Below are 24,255 nucleotides of genomic sequence, written 5' to 3' on the forward strand. Positions count from 1 at the left end.
TGCATTATTTCCCACAGTGTGGTAAGCACACAGAGGGGCCCAGCCCAGAGCTCCTGACCCTGCAGCACCCTCACCTGAACCAACCATTCCAAGCAGTTCTCAGAAACAGAATGTAACAACTGAAAAGAGATTTGATCAAGCAAATGCAGCTCAGCTCATGACTGGTACAGAAGGGCTACTGCCTCAGACACATGCTGGAGAGGACACATAGCCTATTAAGCATATCTTTAATAAACCTGGGCCATGCCATGGCAGGAGCTAAGCCAGTGCATATGGACACAACAGAAGAAGGAAGGTTCTGGAACAGCACTTTCTTGGGGCCTATGGAAGCCTCCAGACACAGGGTAGATAGCATTTTAGACCCAATCTGGACCCAGTCATCCACAGGTCTCACTGGACCATAGCCTCCTCGAAGTGTGGGAAGGGTCAGACAGTACACTGACGACCTGGCCCCAGCTGAGGGGCATGCTCAGAACTCTTCATGCACATTGCGGGCATAGTCCATCAGCTTGCTGCCAGTGAAGAACTCACTGTACTTGAGGATCTCCTCAGGCTCCAGGTGGTGGTTCTGGTTCTCATCAGCAATGGCAATCATCTGTTTGGCTTCGTTGAGGGCATTATATTCATTCATGGGGTCCATGTAGTTCTGTGAGACCCAGGCACAAATCAGTGACCTAGCCCTGCTACAGTGTCAACAGAGGCCCTGCGCCCACAGCTGCCATACCTACATGCCAGCCCAAGGGTGACTTGAGAAGTGGGGCTAATATGTGTTTTCTTTTCTGGTCCCATAAGGGGACTTAAGAATCTCTTAACACAGGGCTGGGAATGTAGCTCTGTGATAGAACAATTGTTCAGCTTGGAGGCCCTGGGTTCCATCCTAAGCACTAACAAACAAATCCCCAGATGCCTTCCACAGACAACAGGTTTCATAGGACCTTTCCATCTCGTCAATCTGGACATTAATGCTGATGCCCATTGTCTCAGGTCATCATGTAGGCAAGCCCCCTTTCCTTTGGTACCGTGCTGTAGGATTAGCCCAGCCTCCAAACCCAGGGCCCTTCCTGGGACACAACAACATTCATAAGTTCCCTTGCTCACCTCTAGCTCCTCCATGGTCACAATCCCATCATGGTTAGAGTCAATCAGTTCCTCAAACTCCTTCTTCCTATCTTTCACCCAGTTGTCATCAATGTCTTGGCCTTGTTGGTTCTCAACAGTACCCACTGGCAGGGAGATGAACTCAGGCAGAGATAACTGCTTATCACCATTCTGATCTATAGATAAGTGGTTGAAGAGAGGTAGTGTTCAGCTGGGGCTTTACCTAAAACTCACTGAGTACCACCCAAGAACCTCCTTAGAAAACAAATAGGCCAGGCCCACCTACCCTGGGGCTTGGTATCCTCTTCCCATGCTCCCAGCCCATTGGTTACCCTCAGGCCTAAAACAGTGTCACAGTTCGGAAAGGTCTTACCCAAGTCCCGAAAGATCTCCTTGACCATGAACTTGAGCATGCCCCGGCTGTGCTCAGGGTGAAGGAATGAAAGGAACTCGTCCTCAGTCAACAGCAGGTCTGCAGGAGGATTGTCTGCCTGATACCATCGGTCTCTGAGGTTCCCAAGGACTTCCTGTGCTGCAAGAGGCACATCTGTGACTATCTAGGCATAATAGACACTTATGCAAACACTAATAAGGTTCCACAAGGTTTTGCTTGAACTTAAGAGGGTCGTCATTTACCGGCTCAAGACAAAGGGTACTAGGCTACCCAGAAGAGCCTGGTCCTTGGGAAGGGACACACAAACCCCCAGAGACTGCCCAACCTGCCATCCGTGCACACTCCAAGCTGTTTATTCCTCAGCAGAAATGGAAATTTCACTGAGACTGAGGTTGACTCATTCTTATTGACGTCTATAGGAACAAAGGTGTCACTTTTGTTCCTCTCTACATTTCTCATGTACAGTATCACTCAGAGAGCATAGAATACAGAAAACCCAGTTTCTAGAAATGACTGAGGTAGTGAGCTAAGCTTCCCATAAACTCCCCTTGTTCTGAACAATGGTTGCCTATGCATTCTCCAAGGTCTCCCATATTCCCAGGGCAGAAATAATCTTTCTCCATCTGGGACTCAACACAGTCAGCGACTAAGTTCTGGTGTCTAGGCTTCCCGGTGCTCAGCTCTAGGAACCTTAAGAATCCCTGCCTGCCTTCATGGTTTTACCCTATTGTCCTGAGTCTGTCTCTGGCCATATCCTGACTATAGCAGTTCCTCTATGACTCATCAGGTACCTGATCACCAGACAGACCAAGTGGCCTTCATGCACAGTATTTCTTGGGTTAACCTAACCTGAATAAGAGGGCTCATTTAAAGGATGATGGGGAATGGGATATATTGGCACAACCCTGTAGTTCCAGTGGCTTGGGAGACTGAAGCAGGTAGATCATTTGAATGAATGTCTCAAAAAGTAAAAATAAACAATAAAAATGTGATATAAAGTAGACTTCTCTATCAAGACTTCACCATGCACTGAGGGAGAACCACTAGCATTACACAAGAGAGACATAGGCCTCCCCTCCAGAATCCTACCAACTGCTCACATCTCCCCAATCAGAGGCCTTTCAATGTGCTGAGGTCAAGGATGTGCCTTGACTCTCACAGTCTAGTGCATTTAAACACATGAATCCAAGTAATGCTATGTGGGGAGGTTTTAGAAGTGAGGCCTTTTTGCAGAAAGTTTATCACTAGGGGCAGGCTTTGAGTATTTATAGTCTCACTTACTTCCAGGTCACGCTGTCTGCTTCATGCCTGGAGAGCAAGATGTCAACCATTATGGACTCTAACCCTTTGGTAAGCCCAAATAAAGTCCTTTCTGTACATTACCTTGGTCATGATTCTTTATCATAGCAACAGAAAAGAGACCAATAGAGAGGTTGGTACCAGACAAAAGAGTGTTGCTGTTGCTATTAAGAACCTGACCTGTTGGTTTGGGGAAGAATGTGGAAGATCTAGGAACTCTGGAATCAAAAGGGCTATTATAGTAGAAACCTGGGAGACAGTAGTACTAGAAGCAATGCTGACTGTGGAGGCTCTGCTAAAAAGGTTTCAGAGGGAAACAATTAGCAACTGGACTAGAGAGCATTCTAGTGATATTTTGGCAAATAATCTGGCTGCCTTTTTCCACTGTCCCAAGAACTTGCATGAGGCTAAATTTAAAAGTAATGAAATAGAAGCTGGAGAGACTTGGGTACCAAGAACACTGACTACTTCTCCAAAGAATTCAGGTTCAATTCTCAGCAACCATATGGCAGCTCACAATGTCTGTAACTCTACTTTAGGGAATCTGACATCCTCCTCTAGTTTCCTTGGATGCCAGAAATGCATGTGGTACATACATATACATGTAGGGAAAAAAACACACACACAGAGGGGGCAGGGAATGGACTTTCTTTGTAATTTCTTCAGTGGAGATTTTTAAGACTGTATAATACTAAATCTGTGGTATTGTTATTAATGTTTATACAGGTCTATAATAAAAAAAACAAGCAGGGAAGAAAAAAATATAAAGTGTACAGTTTGGAGAAAAGAAACTATATTAAGAAGCTTAATGTTATAACTAAGACATGTGCTGAAAAAGCTTGTATTTGTTAAGGAGATTAGTGTCATTAAAGAGAGGCCTAATTTGCACTGGAACAAAGGGAAGGATGCCCTCATGGCAAGATCCCATCCTGCTAAGCTTCTAATTTACAAAAGGAAAAGGCCTAAGGAATTTTCTGCTCCCAGAAAGAAAAACAAAAAACTGCTACTAACATGGTTCCCGGGAGAACCTCCCCAAGCTGTCAGCTCAACTTTGCAGTGTCCACCATGTGGTACTAGCTTTAGAAACATAAGAAATCCAAGGGTGCTGGGTGGTGATGGCGCACGCCTTTAATCCCAGCACTCGGGAGGCAGAGGCAGGCGGATTTCTGAGTTGGAGGCCAGCCTGGTCTACAAAGTAAGTTCCAGGACAGCCAGGGCTACACAGAGAAACCCTGTCTCAAAAAACCAAAAACACAAACAAACAAAAGAAATCCAAGGGGGAAGAGGCGATAGATTCCTCCGCTACAATCTAAAACTGATGCTGAGGCTAGGCAGCCCGTGGCAGGGAGGCCCTGTGTGAAGGCCCTGAGAGGCCACTGAGTGAAGGTATAAACATGAAGCTGGGTTGTGGGAGAAACCCTACGATGGTGAAGATGCCAGACTTGTGGTATACCTGCCAAGGAGAGCTGCCTACAAGCAGATGAACCAACCCAAGACAGACATGTATGCTAGAAGCAGCAAAGCAGAAGGGACAATGTCATCTAAGCCCTTTGGTATTGGACGCCGTGCTGTAGGATTTGGTGTCTGCCCTGCTGGGTTTCAGACTTACAAGACTTTGGTACTTTCTCACTATGCTTCCTTTTCTCCCTTTTAGAAGAGGAATTGTATATTCTGTGCCATTATATGTTGGAAGTATATAATTTGGTTTTTTAATTTTACTAAGCATTATGGACTTTCACACAGTGCTTATGTAAAGACTATGGGAGATAGACTGCTTTGCTTATAAAAATAGGATTCCTGTGAGATTACAACTGACTGTGTTCAGTCAGCCCAGAAAGGAATGTCTTTTGAGACAGCCTGTCACCCAAAAGTCTGTCTCACCTTGGGCACTGCAACAATCTTTTTTACTTCCAAGACCCTTATCTTACTCCTATAAAGGGCTACAGCCAGCTTTTCCCCCTGGCAGACCCTTCAGTTTCCCCCAGGAGAAAGACTGCATCTCATTGTGTGCGTTAATAGACATAGTATCAGAGCTGGAGAGATGGCTCAGTGCTTAAGAGTACGAGTTGCTCTTGAAGAGGTCCTGAGTTCAATTTCCAGCAACCACATGGTGGCTCACAACTATCTGTGATGGGATCTGATGCCCTCTTCTCTCTGATGTTCTCTTCTGGTATACAGCCATACATGCAGAGTACTCATATATAGATAGAATATATAAATAAATAAATCTTTAAAAATAAAAAATAAACAATAATATCTTCTGTTGAAGGTCAGATCCTGATCTTTTTCTGCCTTCTGTCAGTTTACTCTGCCTTGGAAATCTAAAAATGGGAAGCTGGGCATAGTGGTATATGCCTGTTCCCAGCACTAGGGAGGCCAAAGAAGGCTTTCTATGTGTTCAAGGCCAGCTAGGGCTTGAGAGGCCCTGTCTCAAAAAAACAAGCAAACAAAGACTATGGAGACTTTTGAAGTTGAACTAAAAGCATTTTGCACTACTGTCATAGGGGGTCTTTGAGAACCAGAGAAAATAAAGACAAAAAATGGGCCAAGCAGTGTCCCATTCTTAACAACCTGGGTATATATAAACTTAAACACATCTCTCCCAACCCCTCTTTGCTTAGTAAGCCTTTCTAGAGACCTTGAAGGAGTTCAAAATGTTTGTGAAACTTTGCTATATCCTGAGTACCACCCCATCCCACCCCTAAATCCAGGACATCTTTAGAATCTCATTCTAAGTTTGTGTGTGAATGTTAAAAAGTTTAGATTTAGCCGGGCGTGGTGGCGCACGCCTTTAATCCCAGCACTCGGGAGGCAGAGGCAGGCGGATTTCTGAGTTCGAGGCCAGCCTGGTCTACAGAGTGAGTTCCAGGACAGCCAAGGCTACACAGAGAAACCCTGCCTCGAAAAACCAAAAAAAAAAAAAAAAAAAAAAAAAAAGTTTAGATTTTATATGTATGAATGTTATGCCTGCATGTATGTGTGTGCCACATATGTGCCTAGTACTCAAAGGTATTAGATTCCCCAGCAACCAGAAGTTACAGATGGCTATGAGTCACCATGTGGATGGTGGGATTGAACGCAGATCCTGTGAAAAAAGCCACAAATCCTCCTAACTACCAAGTCAACTCTGTACCATCTTAAGATTTTTAAGTAGCCAATGAAATTGCAAGTTAAACAAAAATCATAACAAAAGCTGTTTCACTGTACTTGAGGCTTGGGTTTTTTATGAAAAGAGCTCGTTTTGAACCTATGCATTCACATTAAAGCTGCTCTTTTCTGAAAAAGTCTTGGAGTTCTCTCATTTTGATCAGAACCTAACAACATGATATGGTCATGAGACTATAGGGGCCAGGAAGTAGAATGCAGTGGTTTTAATGAGAAGTGCCTCTAGGCACAATGTTTTTGCACATTGTGTAAAGTTTACTTGTGTTATTCAAATGCTGTTGTCTCTGCCCTCATATCTTGTTTCAATCTGTACACGGCACTGTGATGCTTATACCAAGACTCTAATGTCTCAAGTTTGTGTAAACAATTCTTACCATTTATTCTCTGCCTTGTCAATAAACGCTGACCACCCAGAACTGGGTGATCAGAATAAAGAATAGGGTGGGGGATATCTGTGGGCACAGTAAGGACAGAGGGAGATCAGATCAGCCAAGGGGATGGAGGAATTGGAGCCATGAGGAAGAGGTCTGGAGAGAGATCATGGAAACACACCTGAAGCCCAAAGAGCCAGACCAATAATAACATGCAGGCACCATGGGATGGGATGGAAGAGAGCTGGATTAGCATGGGAGGTTAAAGGAGATCACTGAACTGCTCAACTATTGAAGTGCAGTTTTAAATAAATCTTGGTTTCTGTGTGGTCACTGGGGACTAGAATAAAGTAAAGAAATATAGCCACCAGATAGATTAATTCACTGCTTACATTTATATTAAAGATAATTCTTTTACCAGTGCCTCTCATAGTCTAGGCATTTAAATATGTGATCCTCAGTTGATGACACTGTTATGGGAATGTGGTGGTTTGAATAGGTTTGGCCCCCATAGATTCATGTATTTTGAATCCTTGGCCACACGGAGTGACACTATTAGGAGGTGTGTGTAGGTGGGCTTCCAGGTCTCTTAGTGCTCAAGCTACACCCAGTATGGAACAGTTCCCTTCTGTTGACTTTAGAGCAAGGTGTAGAACTCTCAGCTCCTTCTCCAATACACATCTACCTGCATGTTGTCTTGCTTCCCACCAGCCCCAATTAAATGTCCTTTTTAAGAGTTGCCTTGGTTATGGTGTCTTTTCACAGCAATGAAACCCCAACCAAGACAAGGAAGTTTCGGAGGTGAGGCCTTACTGGAAGTAATTCACTGAGAGTGGGCTTTTGAGTCTTGCCACTTCCAGTTCACTCGCTGCTCTATGCTTGCAGTTCAAGATGTGAGTTCCCAACTTACTGTTGCTGCCATCATGCTTACCGCCTGTTGCCATTATGGACTCAAACTCTCTGGAACCATAGCTCAAATAAAGTCTTTCTAAGTTGCCTTTAGTAATGTTTTATCACAAGAGAAAACTAACCAATACTCAAGAAGATCAGATGTGGTTGAGTTGGGACCTCAGGCTAGACCTTAGATAGTTGTCTTAGGGTTTCTTTTCTTTTCTTTTCTTTTTAAAGATTTATTTATTTATTTTATGTATTTGAGTACACTGTTGTTGCTCTCTTAGACACTCCAGAAGAGGGCATTGGATCCCATTATAGATAGTTGCGAGACACCACGTGATTGCTGGGGATTGAACTCAGGAACTCTGGAAAAGCAGTCAATGCTCTTAACTGCTAAGTCATCTCTCCAGCCCAAGTCTTAGGGTTTCTATTGCTGCAATGAAACACCATGACCAAAAAGCAAGTTAGGAATGAAAGGGTTTATTCCCACATCACTGTTCATCACCAAAGTAAAATGGCCAGAGTGAGACTACATCCCAAAGAAGTCACAGATGGATTGCTGTGAGGGCACCAAACTCCCTGAAGCTCTGAAAAGCATCTTCAAAACTTCCAACAACCTGCACAGGCATATACTGGTCTCACCAGAGGAACAGAACAAGGGCCCTCAGGACCCTCCAGGAAGCAGCATGAAATGAAGGACAACTAATAGAAACACAAAACACAGTAAGGTGGGGGAAAGGCAGACAATTGCTTTAGGAGGAGAAATTTAAAGAAATTTAAGAATGAATAGAACTTGGCCATTTAGGGTTCCTCTCACCAACAATCCCAGCACTGGAGAAGCTGAGGAAGGAAAACTTCAGCAAATTCAAAAAATGTCAAAAAAAAAAAAAAAAAGCTAGACGGTGGTGCACATGCCTCGACTCCCAGCACTCAGGGGTCAGAGGCAGATCGGTCTCTGAGTTTGAGGCCAGCCTGGTAGAAAAAAGAAAAAGAAAAAAAACTAGAGAAGAAAAGTACAGAACTAAAATACTGGTCATCACTGTACTTCACATGGGTCAACATGGTCAGTATGTCTCCAGGATGTATCTCTGTGATGCTAGAAAGGTATGAGGTACTACTTTGCAGGTGGCCTCTATTGAGGTCAGCCACACAGACAGACTGAGACAGTAGAGCACAGGTGTTACAGTGTGTACATCTGCCAAGAACTGTATGTATGACTATGGAGAATTACAGGACACCACAAGTCCTAACCATCTACAGAGCCAGAAAGCACTGTGAACGAATCACTATATGGACAAGGAAAGAGGGGAAGGGGAAGGAGTCTTGGACTCGAGGCAGTAATAAGTAAAGTCCTTTATTTATGCTTTACAAGCTAGCCAGACTTCCCTTCCTGACAATTGCCCTGAGGGCTTCTCAGTTTTCTCTGAGTCCTGTGTGCTCCATGCCCCAAAGACCAGTATGCCTAACAGTACCTCCAAACCAGACTGTCCATGCTTCCACCTGGAAGTGACATCACTCTTGAGGTCCCAGGGCACCACTGAGTGTAGTGGGTGTCATTGCCTAGCTTTTGTGACTCAAGGCCTTGACAAAGGCTGCCCCTTCTCTTGCTGGATTCATGTCCTCCCTGCCTCGACTTGAAAGTACCAGATCCCAAGTCTCACCCAGGACAGAGTCAGCCCTCTACTCCTAGCCAGCCCAGCCCACCCTACACCAGCACAGTGACCTGGCTGGTACCCAGCACTCACTCTCCTCATCCACTTTGAGCTCCTCATGGTTCTTGATGGCTTCAGCAATCTCCCTTTCATTGTGGCCTTTGCTTGCCAAAAACTTCACTTTATATTCATCCCAGGACACATGGCCTAAAAAGAGATCACCCTGGTCAAGACACTTGGCAGGGAAGGTCATGAAAAAGACAGTTATTTTAGGACACCTGCTAGAAATCCTGAGCTACAGGCAATCACAGGGCAGAGGGTAAAAACTCCTCGGTGCTGGGTGTCTAGTACTAGCGGAGGCTGAGGATGTGTACAGCTCCAGATATCTTGCCAGGGTGGCATTCAGGGGCAGAGCAACCAATACCCACCCCACAGCTTTGGCCAGTATCCTATACCAACTTCTTCACCAGCAGAATCAGGGGGAACTTTCACCCCTCAGGGCCGAAAGAGATACTGACTGGCAGCATAAGATGGGAGAACACTAGAAAGAAACCCCAAACTTTTAAGAGACACTGGGTGGTTTTGGTTTACTGAGAAGTAGTTTCAGTATGTAGTCGAGGCTAGCCCTGAATTATTAAGATTCTGGTATTTTCTTTTTTCTTTTCTTCTCTGGTTTTTCAAAACAGGGTTTCTCTGTCTAACCTCAGCTATCCTGAAACTCACTCTGTGGACCAGGCTGGCCCGGAACTTAGAGATCCATCTGCCTCTACCTCCTGAGTACTGAGATTAAAAGCATGGGCCACAACCACATAACCTAGTATTACTTTTCAACTAAACTATTTGGGTCATAGCTGAGAAATGGCTTCAAGGTGAAACATTTGCTGTGCAAGCATGAGGAGCAGAATTTGAATCCCCAACATCTATGTAATAAAAGCTGCAGAGATGTGGAGGCCCTCCTATAATGCCAGCACTGAGAGGCAGAGACAGGGAATCCCTGGCACAAGCTGGTTATTTAATGAAATCAGTGAGCTCTGGACTCAAAATACCCAACGTTAATCTCGGCCTCCACAGACATGTGTACACACATACATGGAATTTTACAAAAAAACATTTATGTCAATGTAGCACTTGCTGTGTCCTTTAGTTTCAACAAGCATACAGCTACCATCAGAGACTACCTCACACTGTGAGCATCTCTAGTCCTACTGTGACCTCATCTACTTTTCTGCCCCTTGGCCTGGGGACATGGCTCAGGTTCTACCGTAAGGCTGCAGTCTCCTGCCTGACTTCACCCACTTTACCCAGCTCTGCCAATTGGCCCCACTGTACCATCACCGTCAGGGTCCACAGCCCTGAAGTGCAGTTTGTTTTCCTTGACGGCCTCCTGGAAGTGCTCTGCTGTTTTCTCCATAATCCAGTGCTGCATCTCCTTAGCGCTGATCCTCCGGTCAGTGTTCACATCTACCCTAGTAGCAGGCAAAGGCAAGCATCAGATCAGGCTCTAGGACTCTCAATAGAAAGGCAAATGCTCCTGGTTTCAGGAATTACACAGAAGTAGCTGTGAACCTGCCACAAACTAACATTCCATTTGGAAGTCTCACTAGGGACCATGAGAGAGGGCCAGGGTCTGTAAGGAAAATTGTGGGCGAGCAGTTAAGTCAGGAGCTGCTATTTGAGGACAAAATGGATCATCACTGGGAAGAGACTCTCCTACTTGAGGTACAAAGGACAGCATTATAATCCTCTGTTCATTTGTTTGTTTGTTTAGTTTAGTTTTTCAAGACAGGATTTCTCTATTGGCCCTGGTTGTCCTGTTGAGCAAGCTGACCTTGAACTCAGAGACACACCTGCCTCTGCCTCCTGATTGCTGAGATTAAAGGCACTACCGTATCTGGCTCATAACTCTTCTAACCACAGCAGTTTATATACTTCAGCTAAACCACACAAGCTCCTTCACAACAAATGTATAACAAAGTCCCTTTGGAAACCTAATATTTTGTTCAAGAATAAAACCCAGGTCTTAGTAACAGAGATCTTGGGACTTGGGGGTAGATTACAGGAACTCCAAAACAAAACACATTTAGTAGAGGGAATATCAGAAAGAATCTGCATCAGGACTAGTAAAATGGCTTAGAGAGAAAAGGCCCTTGTAACCAAGCCTGACAATCTGAATTTTATGCCAGGACATGGTAGAAAAAGAGCAATAACTCTTGCAAGCTGTCCTCTATTTCCATTCATTCCCCCCTACACACACACACACACACACACACACACACACACACACACACACACAGAGAGAGAGAGAGAGAGAGAGAGAGAGAGAGAGAGAGAGAGAGAGAGAGAGAGAGATGAGCAGTCCTTAAGAACTGAGCTATGGGCTGGTGAGATGGCTCAGTGGGTAAGAGCACCCGACTGCTCTTCCGAAGGTCCAGAGTTCAAATCCCAGCAACCACATGGTGGCTCACAACCATCCGCAACGAGATCTGGCGCCCTCTTCTGGAATGTCTGAAGACAGCTACATTGTACTTACATATAATAAATAAATAAATCTTTAAAAAAAAAAAAAAAAAAAAGAACTGAGCTATATTGAAGTTCAGTTCAGTCTGTGTCTTAGTTAGGGTTTTACTGCTGTGAGTAGACACCATGACCAAGGTAAGTCTTATAAAGGACAGCATTTAATTGGGGCTGATTGGGGCTGGCTTACAGGTTCAGAGGTTCAGTCCATTATCAAAGTGGAAGCAGGACATCATCTAGGCAGGCATGGTGCAGGCGGATCTGAGAGTTCTACATCTTCATCTGACGGCTGCTTGTGGAATACTGGCTTCCAGGCAGCTAGGACTAGGGTATTAAACCCATGCCCACAGTGACACACCTCCTCCAACAAGGCCACACCTCCCAACAGTGCCACTCCCTGGGTTGAGCATATACAAACCATCACAGTCCGCCCACCTAAATCTTAACTCAGAAAGATGCAACTTTCTGGTTTTGTTTTAGTCTGTCTCTTTCTTTTGGATGCTCAGAACCTAGGTATGCCTTTTCTAACTCTCTGAGTTTCCTTACTATTTCTCTAAAGCCCCTTTCTGTTGCGTGCAGTTTTTAAAAACCTACCACCTTTGCTTGGGAGCTGCAGTGCTACCAGCCCCTCCTGGCTCCCTTTTGTTCGTTCCACCATGTCCTTACCAATTTATTATCTCTATCTCTCCGTCCACCCTGAACTTAATGGCTTATCCCACCTAGCCCCTGCCAAACATCCTTGGCCACTCACCCACAGTGGGGCCACAGACTCATCCTTGGCCACTCACCCACAGCGGGGCCACAGGCTCTCGTCTCCCTGAGGCCTTACATGATTGTTATGTCCTTCTTCCTCCAAAACATGACAAAAAAGCCCCTCTCCTTCCTTAAGTCTGCCCTTTCCTCCTGGGGCCCAGAAGTCCCACCTCTACCCACTGCTCCCAACAATTGGTCCTCCAGCCTTCTTTATTAACAAATCAGGGACCAATTGAGAAACAGGGTTAACATCAGAACCTCTTCTTACACCTTTCCTCCCTGTTATGTGGCTGCCTGCTGCCATGTGGTGGACCTCCCTACCAGTAACTCAAATGGCATGGCTTTTTTCCTTCCTGGCATGTTCCACTTGAGGTTAGGGTTAGGGCAACTGCAGAGATTTTCAGCTTGTCCTCCCTGGGTTATTTTTCTTCCAAACTCTAATAAAATTGTCCTTGCATTTCAAAAAATAATTAAATGTAAAACCTAATAAGACAAGACCAAAAAAAAAAAAAAAAAGGTAGACATGGTTGCAGAAGTTGCAGAAACCATTATCCTAGCATTGAGAAAGCAGAGATAGAGCCAGGAATGATGGTGGACATTTTCCGTCCCCAGATTTGAGAGATAGAGGCCTGCTGGTCTACATATTGAGATCTAGGATAGCCAGGGCTATTTAATAGAGAGATCATGTCTCTAAATATCCACAAAGCAGGCTAGCAAGCAAGCAAGCAGACAAGCAGCAGCAGATGGACCAGTTGTGAGTCCAAGGCCAGCCAGGGCTACACAGTAAGATCTTACCACAGAGAAAAAGAAAGGAAGGAAGGGAGGGAGGGAATGTAGGTACCCAAACAGACTAGCCTATGCCCCCTTTCCCCCATCAGCTCTTAACATATTGATTTGTTATATCTTTTCCTAGGCAGCCCTGGGCCAGCCCTCCTCTATCTGAAATTATAACATGCTAGGACCACTTTACTTTCCACTTGGCCTGACTTTATGCTTTTCAACTAATAAAGTCTATAGTTGGAACAGTCATGCACAAAGTCCTTAAGAGGTGGGGCAGGGGCAGAAGTCTACCTTGAGGCCTTCCTGGCCATGACGGCGGAGGCATAGCTAAGCAGCCCAGCTTAGGCCCTCCAAGTCCTTTCAAATTCACCCTTCCTAGTGCTGTGACCCTTTAATACAGTTCCTCATGTTGTGGCAACCCCCAACCACAACATTCTTTTCATTGCTACTTCATAATTGTAAATTTGCTACATTATGAATCACAATGTAAATATCTGTGTTCTGGATGCCTTAGCATGCATTTGCAGAGGACACAGGAGACACTTACTTGGAAAAGATGACCATCAGCTTCCTCCGGCTTCTCCGTGGCTCTGAGTCTTCATCAAACCCATCCATGTCCTTTCCCAGGAAAACCTCCTGATGGAAGTCCTTGTTGAGGTGTCCATCCATCTCTAGCTTCACCCCATTCAGGTGGTCTGGGGGCATGATCTCATTTTCCTCCCTGTTAGCTGCTCTTTCCCGAGTAGATGAGTGGTTGGCAGGTCTAGCAGTTGCATCCATCAGAAGGACAAGGCCCAAGAACCAGAGGCCATGAGCAGCTAGACCACAGAGGGAACTCTGCCTGGGCGTCATTGCCACCAGCCAGACCATGGGACTCCTGCAAGGTGTGAACCGAGAGCTGGAGTAAGAGGTAGCAGCAAGGAAGAAAGGGAAATCACAGCTCAAACTAGAGCCCTGGATACTACAAAGGCTCTGGGTTACTAGCACTCCCAAGAAAACTGAAGGCTGATGGCTGGCTCCACAACCTGACAGTCTACAAAGACAGACAGACCAGGCCAGGGGTGATGGCACATTCCTTTGTAGCTAGTCTTTGCTACTTTGTGGGTCCTTCTTTTTCCCATCCTTTATCTGTCTCTGGTTTCATCTCCTATCACTAGATAGGAGAGAAAGAAGGATAGAGGGGTGAGAAAGAGAGATCTCTGCATCTAATTTTTTTTTCTTGTTTCTTCTTTGAGTATGACTACTAACAAACCATAACCAACCTCCCTGAACACCCACCAATCACACCTCTAGGTGCCCTAGCATTTATATATCCTCTGAAAAGTTCCCAGAATTCCAAATGTCAAACAATCGCAGAACATTATCTGTAGCTGGCAAAACCATGCCTCTGCTACAGCACAAGGCAAATCATAGTCAGCTGCTATGGAGAGCCCAGAGCAGCCCCACATCTTTATGCCTGGGATTAAAATGGAATTACATCCTTATAATATTTATGTTTTTTAAAGCAACCAAAATTCCAAATTCTCACTACAAACCTTTAATCCCAGCACTTGGGTGACAACCAGGGCTACACAGAGAAGTATTGTCTCAGGGAGAGAAAAAAAAAAAAAAAAAAAAGACAGACCACCACAGTTAAGTGGAAGCAAATGCTTCACTAAATATATTTATTTCATACCATGATTTAATAATCAGGACCAACCATATATTCCAGCAGGACATGGTGACATTCAACTTTAATCCCAACACACAGGAGGTAGACATGGGTGGATCTCTGAGTTCAAGGCCAGCCTGGTCCACACTGTGAGCTCCAAGCCAGCCATGGATAAACAGTAAGATCCTATCTCCAAACAAGATCCACACACAAGGGGCTGGGGCTATATATATAGCTAGGGCAGGGGTGAAACACTTGTCTGGTATGCTCAAGTCCTAGGGCTGATCCCAGCACTACAGGGGGGAAAAAATGAAGAGGAAAAAGTGAAAAAGTGAAAAAGGAAAACAACAAATGATGTTTTTACTTTTTAAAAAAGAAACTGGAGAAATGTACTTGGCCAGGCTAAAGTTGCAGCACTTCCTGTACCCTAACCCTACACACCAACAATACAACAAAGTAAACCTGACTCCATTCCTCCCTAATCACTATTACAGTGTTTACTGGATGGCTGTGGTCACTCATCCTCCAGATCCCAACTTGACCACAGAGCTCTGTGACCTTGGTTAAGGCATCTGACCTTTGCTGTAGAGAATCTATTATAAGCATCACCTGTCAATAAAAAAGCTTATGGTCAATGAGCTAAGGCAGAAAATAGGAGGTGGGACATCTGGCAGGGGTAGAGAGAATTCTGGGAAATGCTCAAGGATTTGCCCCAGAATGATGAGGAGACGGGTGTAAGAATACAAGGAGAGGAAAACAGGCATTAAACTCAGGAGTTTCATCTTGTCATAGCTTCTACACACATCAGTTTCCAACAAGTAGTCAAAAGGAATGCTAGTGACACCTGTAGTGGAGGTGACAATGATACCCCTTGACCTGCCATCAATCGAAGTCAGATGGTATTTTATTTGTCAAAGTCACAACTGTTTTATGATCATTTGTTAATCTCTACCTGGGCCTAATTTCTAAATTAAAATTTGCTGTACCTATAACAGTCTACTCAGGACTTAGTTTCACCTAGGTTTCAGGAATACACAGGGTGGCTGGGGGAATATCTGTACTTCTTTGCCATCCTTACATTATAATTCTGATGAAACCAAACTATATATTTTGTTTGTTTGCTTGCTTTTTTGTTTTGAGACAGGGTCTCACAATGAAGCCTTGGTTGGCCAGGAACTTGCCAAGGAGACTAGGCTTGCTTCGAAAGTGTGGCACTTACAGGCAGTAGAATCAATAGTTCAAGGTTAGCCTCAGCTACATAGTAAGTTCAGGCAGGCTACAGGAAACCCTGTCTGGAAACTCTCGATAACAACAACAAAAGAGGAAGGGAAAAAAGACCACCAAAGTCTAAAAACCAACAGTCTAAAACAGTCCAAAAGCTGGTAATAGACTGATGATTTAGCCCAGTAGTAGAGCATTTATTTGCCCAGCATTTACGGTGCTGGATTCGATCTCCTCCAGCAACACAAAAATAGGAATGTAAAGAAATAAAGCCTGGCAGGAAAAAAAAAATGAAGTAAAAGAAAGGAAAAAACCTTTAATTCTAGCACTAGGGAGGCAAAGGCAGGCGATCTCTTGAGTTCCAGGCCAGGCTGAGTTCCAGTGCAGCCACTCTGGTCTACAGAGTGAGTTCCAGGACAGCCCGAGCTACACGGAGAAAGCTCGTCTCGAAAAACGTCAACAACAACAAAAGTAAAAGCGCTGTCGATTTAAGAACTACGCTGAACAGTACCAGAGAAGAACGATCACCAGACCCGGGTTAGGTATGAAGGTTTTACACAGGCCTTCAATTTCCAACTCATACTACTAGAACTCATGGCGCACATTTTACCAAAGAGGAAACCGAGGCAGAGATGCTGCTGGACCACAAGTAGAGGTCACAACGCCAGCCGGTAACAGAGCCCCGAGCCTCAGTTCCCCCGCGGCAGTGAGTTCCGGAAGCAGCAGCCGAGGAAGAGGGCGGGCGCACTCTTAGAAGGGCGGCCCGCGGGGTCAAGCCAGCTCAGACCTGACGCGACCCGAACGCTATACGAATGGCCTCCCAAGCCCGCCCCTCGCACAGCGACTGCAGGGACACCCCCCCCCCCCTCACTCACCCGGGCTTCTGATGCGCCGGGTCTGGGCGCCCGCGAAGTCTTACGCAGAACTCGGCTCAGGCCGCCGCCATCTTTCTTCCGGGAAGGGGCGAATAAGACAACCGGGAACCGTGAGAAAAACCCCGGCCTCCGGTAGGAATCTCGAAGCCACCATCTTTTTTATGGGCGGAAGCAACCTCTGAGAAGCAACCAATAGAAATGGCGCGCGGGGTCACGTGTCAATCATTCTTGGCCCAGCCCTATCCTTCAAAGCCGCCCTGGATATCAGCTCCGGGGAGTTTAGACGCCTAGCCACGGTGCGCCTTGGGGCTCCTCCCACGGTTACCAGGCCTAACCTGCCACGCCAGTCTCCGAGTCGCGCAGGCGCCTTCCAGTCTCCGCGCCTGCGCCCCTCGGCAACCTCACTCCCGCAGCATGAAGGTATTTCGGCGCGCTTGGCGGCATCGGGTGGTGCTGGGCCTAGGCGGCCTGGCGTTTTGCAGCACCACTCTGTTGTACTTGGCGCGCTGCGCTTCTGAGGGCGAGACGCCCTCCGCTTCTGGAGCCGCTCGACCCCGCGCTAAGGCCTTCCTGGCAGTGCTTGTGGCCAGTGCGCCCCGCGCGGTCGAGCGCCGCACCGCAGTGCGCAGCACGTGGCTGGCACGAGAGAGGCGTGGCGGACCCAAGGACGTGTGGGCGCGCTTCGCCGTGGGCACTAGCGGCTTAGGCTCAGAGGAGCGGCGTACTCTTGAGCTCGAGCAAGCACAGCACGGGGACCTGCTGCTGCTGCCCGCCTTGCGCGACGCCTACGAGAACCTCACGGCCAAGGTTCTGGCCATGCTAACCTGGCTGGATGAGCACGTGGACTTCGAGTTCGTGCTCAAGGCGGATGACGACTCTTTTGCGCGCCTGGACGCTATACTGGTGGACCTACGCGCACGTGAGCCCGCACGCCGCCGGCGCCTCTATTGGGGCTTCTTTTCCGGGCGCGGGCGTGTCAAGCCGGGAGGTCGCTGGCGAGAAGCTGCCTGGCAACTCTGCGACTACTACCTGCCCTACGCTCTGGGCGGTGGGTATGTCCTTTCTGCGGACCTGGTGCATTACCTGCGCCTCAGCCGCGAATACCTGCGTGCGTGGCACAGTGAAGACGTATCGCTGGGCACCTGGCTGGCACCAGTGGATGTGCAACGGGAGCACGACCCACGCTTCGACACGGAGTACAAATCTCGAGGCTGCAACAATCAATATCTCGTGACACACAAGCAAAGCCCAGAGGACATGTTGGAGAAGCAACAGATGTTGCTGCATGAGGGCCGGTTGTGCAAGCATGAGATGCAATTGCGCCTTTCCTATGTCTATGACTGGTCAGCTCCACCCTCCCAGTGCTGCCAGCGCAAGGAGGGCATTCCCTGATGTCATTGCAGGTGCAGTGGTCTCTCCTAACACAGGCCAAGCATCCTAAACAATCTGATAAATTATCTGGGGTGAGCTTGGTTTATCCAATTGCTGTTGAGACCTTGGGACTGATGGCCAGAGACAACTAACAATGTCTAGTCCACTGGGTGTGCTCAGTATTAGTGGTCTGGTGTAAGGCCTACCCAATGACATCTGGTTATGGATGTGGAGATTGCATCTGCGAGCGCATGGGCGCACACACACACACACACACACTGACCTGTGTAATGCCACCTATCAGCCATCTGGAGTGTGAGGGAAGGGCCTCCTCACTTGATGAGCTTAGAGTGCCCTCATTCTGCAAACTCTGCAGCTCACTGCCCATCTTGATTGTTCTGCACAGCCTAACCTGCAGACTGTTGAATTCATCTCAAAATGTTACTCGTCAAAGTTGTCTTTGTATTGTTCGGACAAAGTTCCATTCTGTTGTGTCTCCTGTTTTTATCTTTTGTCATGGACAAGTATGAGGTTTGACTTGATTTTCAAGTCAACTAGCTTAGAATTTTTGTCTCAGTGGATAGAGGTTGGTAAATATAATGCAGTTTGCTTAGACCTATTTATAAATATTGTATGCTTGTATAGATAAGAATTTACAGAGGCAGGCAAATCTCTGAGTTCAAGGCCAGCCTGGTCTACAGAGTGAGTCCAGGATAGCCAGGACTATGCAGAGGAACCCTTAAATTTTTTTAAGTTGGGAATGCACGTCTTAATTTATTTTTAACTACTTAAGAAAAATACTTGTGTCAGATTTTGTATCTGTGGATTAATCTGTCAACAGCCTAGGTGGCCAACCCCACTTCTGGGTGTGTTTAAAGCATAGAAGAATGTTTAAACTATCCATTTCTCTTTCAGGTTTACACATAAATCAGTCCTTTTGTGTGTTTGTTTGTTTCTGAACAGACATGACTTTTAAAGCTTTTCAGGGAGTGTGAGCGTATGGACTGTAAGGCGCTTGGGATTAGAATGTCCACACAAAGTTTGTCTTTCAAAGTGGTTTATTCACACCAACATTCTTTACAATATCGTGCTAATATAAAAGTTAACAGCTGTCTCACCAAGCAGGTTCCACCGTGTAATCTCCAGCGAATACATTTCAGAAGCTTCTCAGCCTCCACCCACTGTCAAGTCCTTCAGTTATAATTGTGGCAGACCAGAAGGAGGTCCTTGAGAGTGTAAGCATGTGGCCAGTCAATGGCGGGCTTAAGTGGGCTGAGTAACAGCACCTGAAGTTCCGGGTTGACTGAGGCCAGGGCCACCAAGAGAGTCTCAAGTCCCTTAGGTATCAACATGGAGGGTATGGAATCCTTGTCACAGGAACATTGACAGTATGATCCTACAGACCATCCCCAGTGTTCTCATTTCATTGGGCAGACTGGTTCACTGCCATATCAGTGCCACCTTAAGGTTAGTTCATTAGCATATCAAGATCTATCTTGGACTGCAGGGTGGGCTGCCAGTGGACTTGCTTCTGAGGTGCAGCTCTTGTCAAAGCTGCCTAGTGGCAAACTCAAGCATTATTTCAAATCACACAAGAAGGCCTTTGAGTTACACAACATGGTTTTAAAACTATGTTCCATACAAGCTTCCACAAAGACCTTCAGATTCCTAGTGTCTCAGCAAAGTTTCAGGGATCCAAACCTGTGTTGAGGCTTCCTAGATTCTCTATTAAGGAAATAATATTTGCTACCTAGCATAGCACCCCAACCACACAAACTTTAACAATATTACATATCCCCTTTTAATGTTTAAAAAAAATAAGAGTATACTTAGAAAAATATAATAAGGTGGCTCCAGGATAAATGGACAACCTGAGCTGGCCTTGACCTCCAGCTTTGGATGATGTTGCAATCTCTGCTATTTTAATGGGACTGATGTTTGGGGTTTTGTTTTTATGAGACAGGGTCTAGCTATGTAGCCTAGACTAGATTTGAACTCGACCCTGCCTAATCTCCTGACTACTGAGATTACAGGCATAAACCACCATACCTAGTTTACATTAACTTTTTGTTTGTTTGATCTGTATAGCCTGAAGGTATTCCCGCCTGGGGAACTGTGGATGCAGAGAGACTTGCCCTGATTGCCTGTCATTAATTTGCTTTTAAAATTTCAGGCTGTAAACTTGAACGTGTTTGGATTCTTTCTTTTCCTTTTGTTTGTTTTCCCCCACCTCTGTTATTTTAAACCATGCCCAGCTAGGTTATTTTCTTTAGAATATTCAGGACTGGAGTGTAAAGCCCTGGCTCTGAAAGGAGGAGGTCCTCCTATGTTCATATTGTGAGGCAGTCAAGTCCTGAGTCAGATTAGGAGGCCCAGTACACTTTCTGCTGAGCTCCTGAATAGAGGATGAACTGCCTGGTGTATACATTGTATGAGAGTATGAGATCCAATGGGGCTTAAAGGTCCCTCACAGGTCTGGTGTTTTTTAGGGATGTTGATAGCAAGACCAAGTTTCATACCAATCATTTTTACCTAGGAAGTTTCACCTGAACCTTGGAATTGCTTGAGAAGTAGTTAGGTCTCTGTCTTTCAGAAGGAGCTTGTAGAGACTAAACAACATGTAGGACCATGTGGCAACCAGGACTCAAGCTCAGGGCTCCAGATAACTGCTCAAAAAACAGCACAGATGCCAAAAATCCACAACTAATGTAAGCTGTAGAGATGATTCAGTCAGTAAAGTACTTACCATGTAATTATGAGGACCATAGTTTGATTTCTCCGCTTGGCACCCACGTAGAAAGCTAGATGTAGTGATATGGGCTTTAAGTCCCAGTACCAGGGGAGACAGAAACAAGAATGTCCAGCCAGGCTATCAGTAATCCCCAGGTCCCAATACAAGACCCTGTGTCAAAACAAGATGGTCAGCTCCTGAGGAATACTCAAAGTTGACCTCTATTTAGCCTCCAAACATGTGCCCACTGACACACACAACAATAAACCCCACACTTGATCAGGGTGTTGTGTGTGTACTGTTCCTAGGGAGACATCTACTCACTCCCCGCCTCCCCCCAAAAAAACAACAGTGACAGACCAAAGTGAAAGATATCACCAAAATCCAACTTGGTAAACCAATGAGTTACTGGGGTTACTTAATGGGAATATATGGGTAAAGGGTTATTTACAGAATCAGACCACTCAAAACCAGCTGCGTCACCAACAGCTCACCTCAGCACAGGTGACAGTTTATGAAAACTGAAAATCTGAAGTACACTGCAAAACTTACAGACAGTTCAACAGGTTGGAGGGTGTCTTTCCAAGCATAGTTAAGTTGGTCCGAGGGCCCTTCTCTACCCTCAGCCCCACTGGTCTCAGCCTCCTTATCTCTTCTATGTGGCTCAGCTTGTCTGAGACTGTTTTTCAGCAGTCCTTACACCTTACATATGCTTGGAGAGGGAGGGACCTAATGAATCCAATCAGAGACTTCCTGAAGCTTTGGGCTTGCAAACTTCCAGTGTTTAACCAGTTTCCTTACAGATTACAATGTCTTATCTCCCTTCAGAAAATCCTCCCTTTTAAAGAGCTTTCCTCCAAGATGGAAAGTTTGAAATGAGAGGAAACTGCTAACCAACACGGAAAGCATTTAAACTGAGCCCAGAGATAGCTAGTCAGTAAAAGTGCTATCCATGTAAACCTGACAACCACCTGAACACAGGTAGGAAGCTAGATGTGTTGGTGCACATTTGTAATTGTGGCACTCTACGGCATAAATCGAGGTAAAGTAAGAAGAACCACTAGAGCCAGCATACGCCTTTAATCCCAGCACTTGGGAGGCAGAGGCAGGTGGATTTCTGAGTTTGAGGCCAGCCTGGTCTACAAAGTGAGTTCCAGGACAGCCAGGGCTACACAGAGAAACCCTGTCTCAAAAAACAAAAAACAACAACAAAAAAGATGGAAGGTGAGAACTGACTTCCAAAAATTGTTTTCTGATCACCAAAAGCACATCATGGCACAAGCATGCTTTCTCTTTCACGTGTGTGTGTGTGTGCGCGCGCGCACACACACACACACACACACACACACTATCCAGAGACAAATAGTTAAGTGTGTGACAGAAATTCTGTGGCTTTGGCCTAGTACATACCGTCTTCAGGAAGACCTGAAAGACTTTAGGATTTGAACAGGGCACTGGAAATGCCAACATGCAATTAATTTGGCCTATTAAAGTCAATATTTCATATACAATCTTAGGGGTATTTTGAAGTAAAAACAGTTTCTTTAGAAAGTTGTGTTGGATGGTGTTTTAGTGGGGCAAACACATAAAGGAATGTTTTTCTGAAGCAGACACAGATGAAAGGATATTTTATTAAAGCAAATACATAAAAGAACGCATGTTGAAAGATTCTTTGCTAATGACACACATGTATTGGTTCACCTTATGTTACTAAGCCCCACTTATGATGATGCCATAGAAAGAAAGCCTCTGGTGTGCTCTGATGGCTTCTTGCCTCATCTAAGGACTCGGGCCAATTGACAGAGTGATGTCAGCTGATACAGACTCACACGGTAAGACAAGACCCATGGGAGGACACATGATGTTTAGAGAGAGTATAAATAGGACCCAATGTACAATGATGGTAGGCTTACATAGCTAGGTTTGCAACACTTCTGGTTGAGAATCTGCATCTTCACTAATCTTCTCTTCGTTAAAGGCATGGCAAAGAACTTCTGGCATCCCTGCTGGTCCTGGTTGCTCCTGCTGACTTGTGCCAATTTGACAGAGACCTGGCTGTCTCTGCTAGGCCATGCCACTGCTGCTGATTTGTGTTTGCTATCCTGACATTACTAAACTAGACTGCTGATGTATTCGTGAAGTGTTTGCAAGTAGATCGAGCTGCTGCTACTGATTCCTATAAACTGAACTGCTGATTTCCTGACAACACAGATTAGACTTGCTCCAAAGAACAGTTTCTAAACAGGTCTACTTCTCCTGTATCCTAATAACCTTTCCTTTCCACTGCCTCTGGTGCATGGTGGGCTAGAAGAGAGGTTAAAGCATTTAAGAGCCTTTATCAAAATTAGAGCTGAGAAAAATTTAAACCCACAGTGTTTTGTTTTAATTTTTTGTTTTTGAGCCACAGAGTTTCACCAGACTGTCTTCAGACTCACTATGTAGTCTGGGTTAGTCTTGAATATGCAGTGACTTTCTGCCTCAGCACTCACATTCTGTAATTATGGGCATCAGCCACCATGTCCACCTCTAAAACTGCAAGGGTCTTTGTGAGTGTAATTGTCAGCAAGGTAATAATCCAAAGAAGGCAAGAAGATAGTTCAGTTCAACACAACTAAGTAAACAGTGTTGTTTCAAATTTTGGGAGTTAGACCCCAAGTAGTTTACGCATATTTTAGGACAGCAAAATTTGGTGAGGTTTTCCTGGTAATAAGTTACTCAAATCCATGTATACAATAAATCGTGGCTATAAGATATCTCGATATTGCCGGGTGTGGTGGCACACGCCTTTAATCCCAGCACTCTTGAGGCAGAGGCAGAGGCAGGCGGATTTCTGAGTTTAAGGCCAGCCTGGTCCACAAAGTAAGTTCCAGGACAGCCAGGGCTATACAGAGAAACCCTGTCTCAAAAAAAACAAAAACAAAACAAAAAAAGATATCTCGATATGTGATATCTTCCATGAAGGTGGGTTCTATAGCTCAGCAGCGGTGGAGCACACCTTTATTCACAGGAGGGAGAAGCAGGCAGATCTGAGTTCAAGCCCAGACTGGTCTACAAAGTGAGTTCTAGATCAGCCAGGACTATAGAGAGAAAACCTGTCTCAAAACAAAACAATATGAAAAAAAAAACAAAAAACAAAAAAAAACTTGTTCTATAGATTGACTAAATGTGACATCTTCCCATAAAGATAGGTTCTATAGATTGACAAGCTCACAATAACGGTCTGGAAAGGATCTGGAGGCCCTTGGGTAGATAGCACAAAGGACAACAAGCTACTAACTCTGTCTGCTCCCAGCCTTTTGGGCAGATAGGAGGTTATGTATTCCCCCTCCCTTTGATGGGATAATCCTATGTTTAACATTCGTGGTTCCCCTAATGCTTATCTGTGAGCACAAGAACCTCCATACCTCCCACATAAAACATTAAATTTTAAAGCTGAATAGAGCACAACCTGGTTAAATTTCCTCATCCATGCTGTGGGCAACATGA

The 24,255-nt window shown here is 45.5% G+C and overlaps 2 protein-coding genes across 4 annotated transcripts; one reads left to right on the top strand and one right to left on the bottom strand.

The window, feature by feature from the left end:
* Window positions 1–210: 210 nt before the first annotated feature.
* Window positions 211–16,845, bottom strand: Sdf4 (stromal cell derived factor 4). 3 transcript variants are annotated; one of them, XM_021159775.3, is made up of 7 exons: window positions 16,668–16,845; window positions 13,468–13,797; window positions 10,203–10,339; window positions 8,967–9,080; window positions 1,472–1,630; window positions 1,099–1,274; window positions 211–646 (listed from the first exon to the last, which is right to left on the bottom strand). In XM_021159775.3, the coding sequence occupies exons 2-7, from the start codon at window positions 13,788–13,790 to the stop codon at window positions 470–472; spliced, it is 1,086 nt and encodes a 361-aa protein (XP_021015434.1). In that variant the 5' UTR covers window positions 13,791–13,797; window positions 16,668–16,845; the 3' UTR covers window positions 211–469. The 3 variants fall into 3 exon arrangements, with proteins under 3 accessions (XP_021015434.1, XP_085694633.1, XP_021015435.1); XM_085838507.1 differs by lacking the exon at window positions 16,668–16,845 and adding an exon at window positions 16,396–16,530; XM_021159776.2 differs by lacking the exon at window positions 16,668–16,845 and adding an exon at window positions 16,403–16,514.
* Window positions 16,846–16,907: 62 nt separating this feature from the next.
* Window positions 16,908–20,225, top strand: B3galt6 (beta-1,3-galactosyltransferase 6). The gene has a single exon (XM_021159777.3). The coding sequence runs from the start codon at window positions 17,082–17,084 to the stop codon at window positions 18,057–18,059; it is 978 nt and encodes a 325-aa protein (XP_021015436.1). The 5' UTR covers window positions 16,908–17,081; the 3' UTR covers window positions 18,060–20,225.
* Window positions 20,226–24,255: the final 4,030 nt, after the last annotated feature.

Source organism: Mus caroli, unplaced genomic scaffold, assembly GCF_978045245.1.
Source record: "Mus caroli unplaced genomic scaffold, Mus_caroli_1 scaffold_6, whole genome shotgun sequence".
Classification (NCBI taxonomy): domain Eukaryota; kingdom Metazoa; phylum Chordata; class Mammalia; order Rodentia; family Muridae; genus Mus; species Mus caroli.

What these genes read in the sequence shown, in the direction of transcription:
- Sdf4 (XM_085838507.1), bottom strand. An exon ending in GCTCAAAGTGGATGAGGAGA is followed by an intron (nt 1,631 to 8,966) that starts GTGAGTGCTGGG and finishes TGCCTCTTGCAG; the next exon opens with CACAGGAAGTCCTTGGGAAC. An exon ending in TGACCATGGAGGAGCTAGAG is followed by an intron (nt 647 to 1,098) that starts GTGAGCAAGGGA and finishes TGGGTCTCACAG; the next exon opens with AACTACATGGACCCCATGAA.
- B3galt6 (XM_021159777.3), top strand. Translation starts at nt 17,082, where the DNA reads ATGAAGGTATTTCGGCGCGCTTGGCGGCATCGGGTGGTGCTGGGCCTA.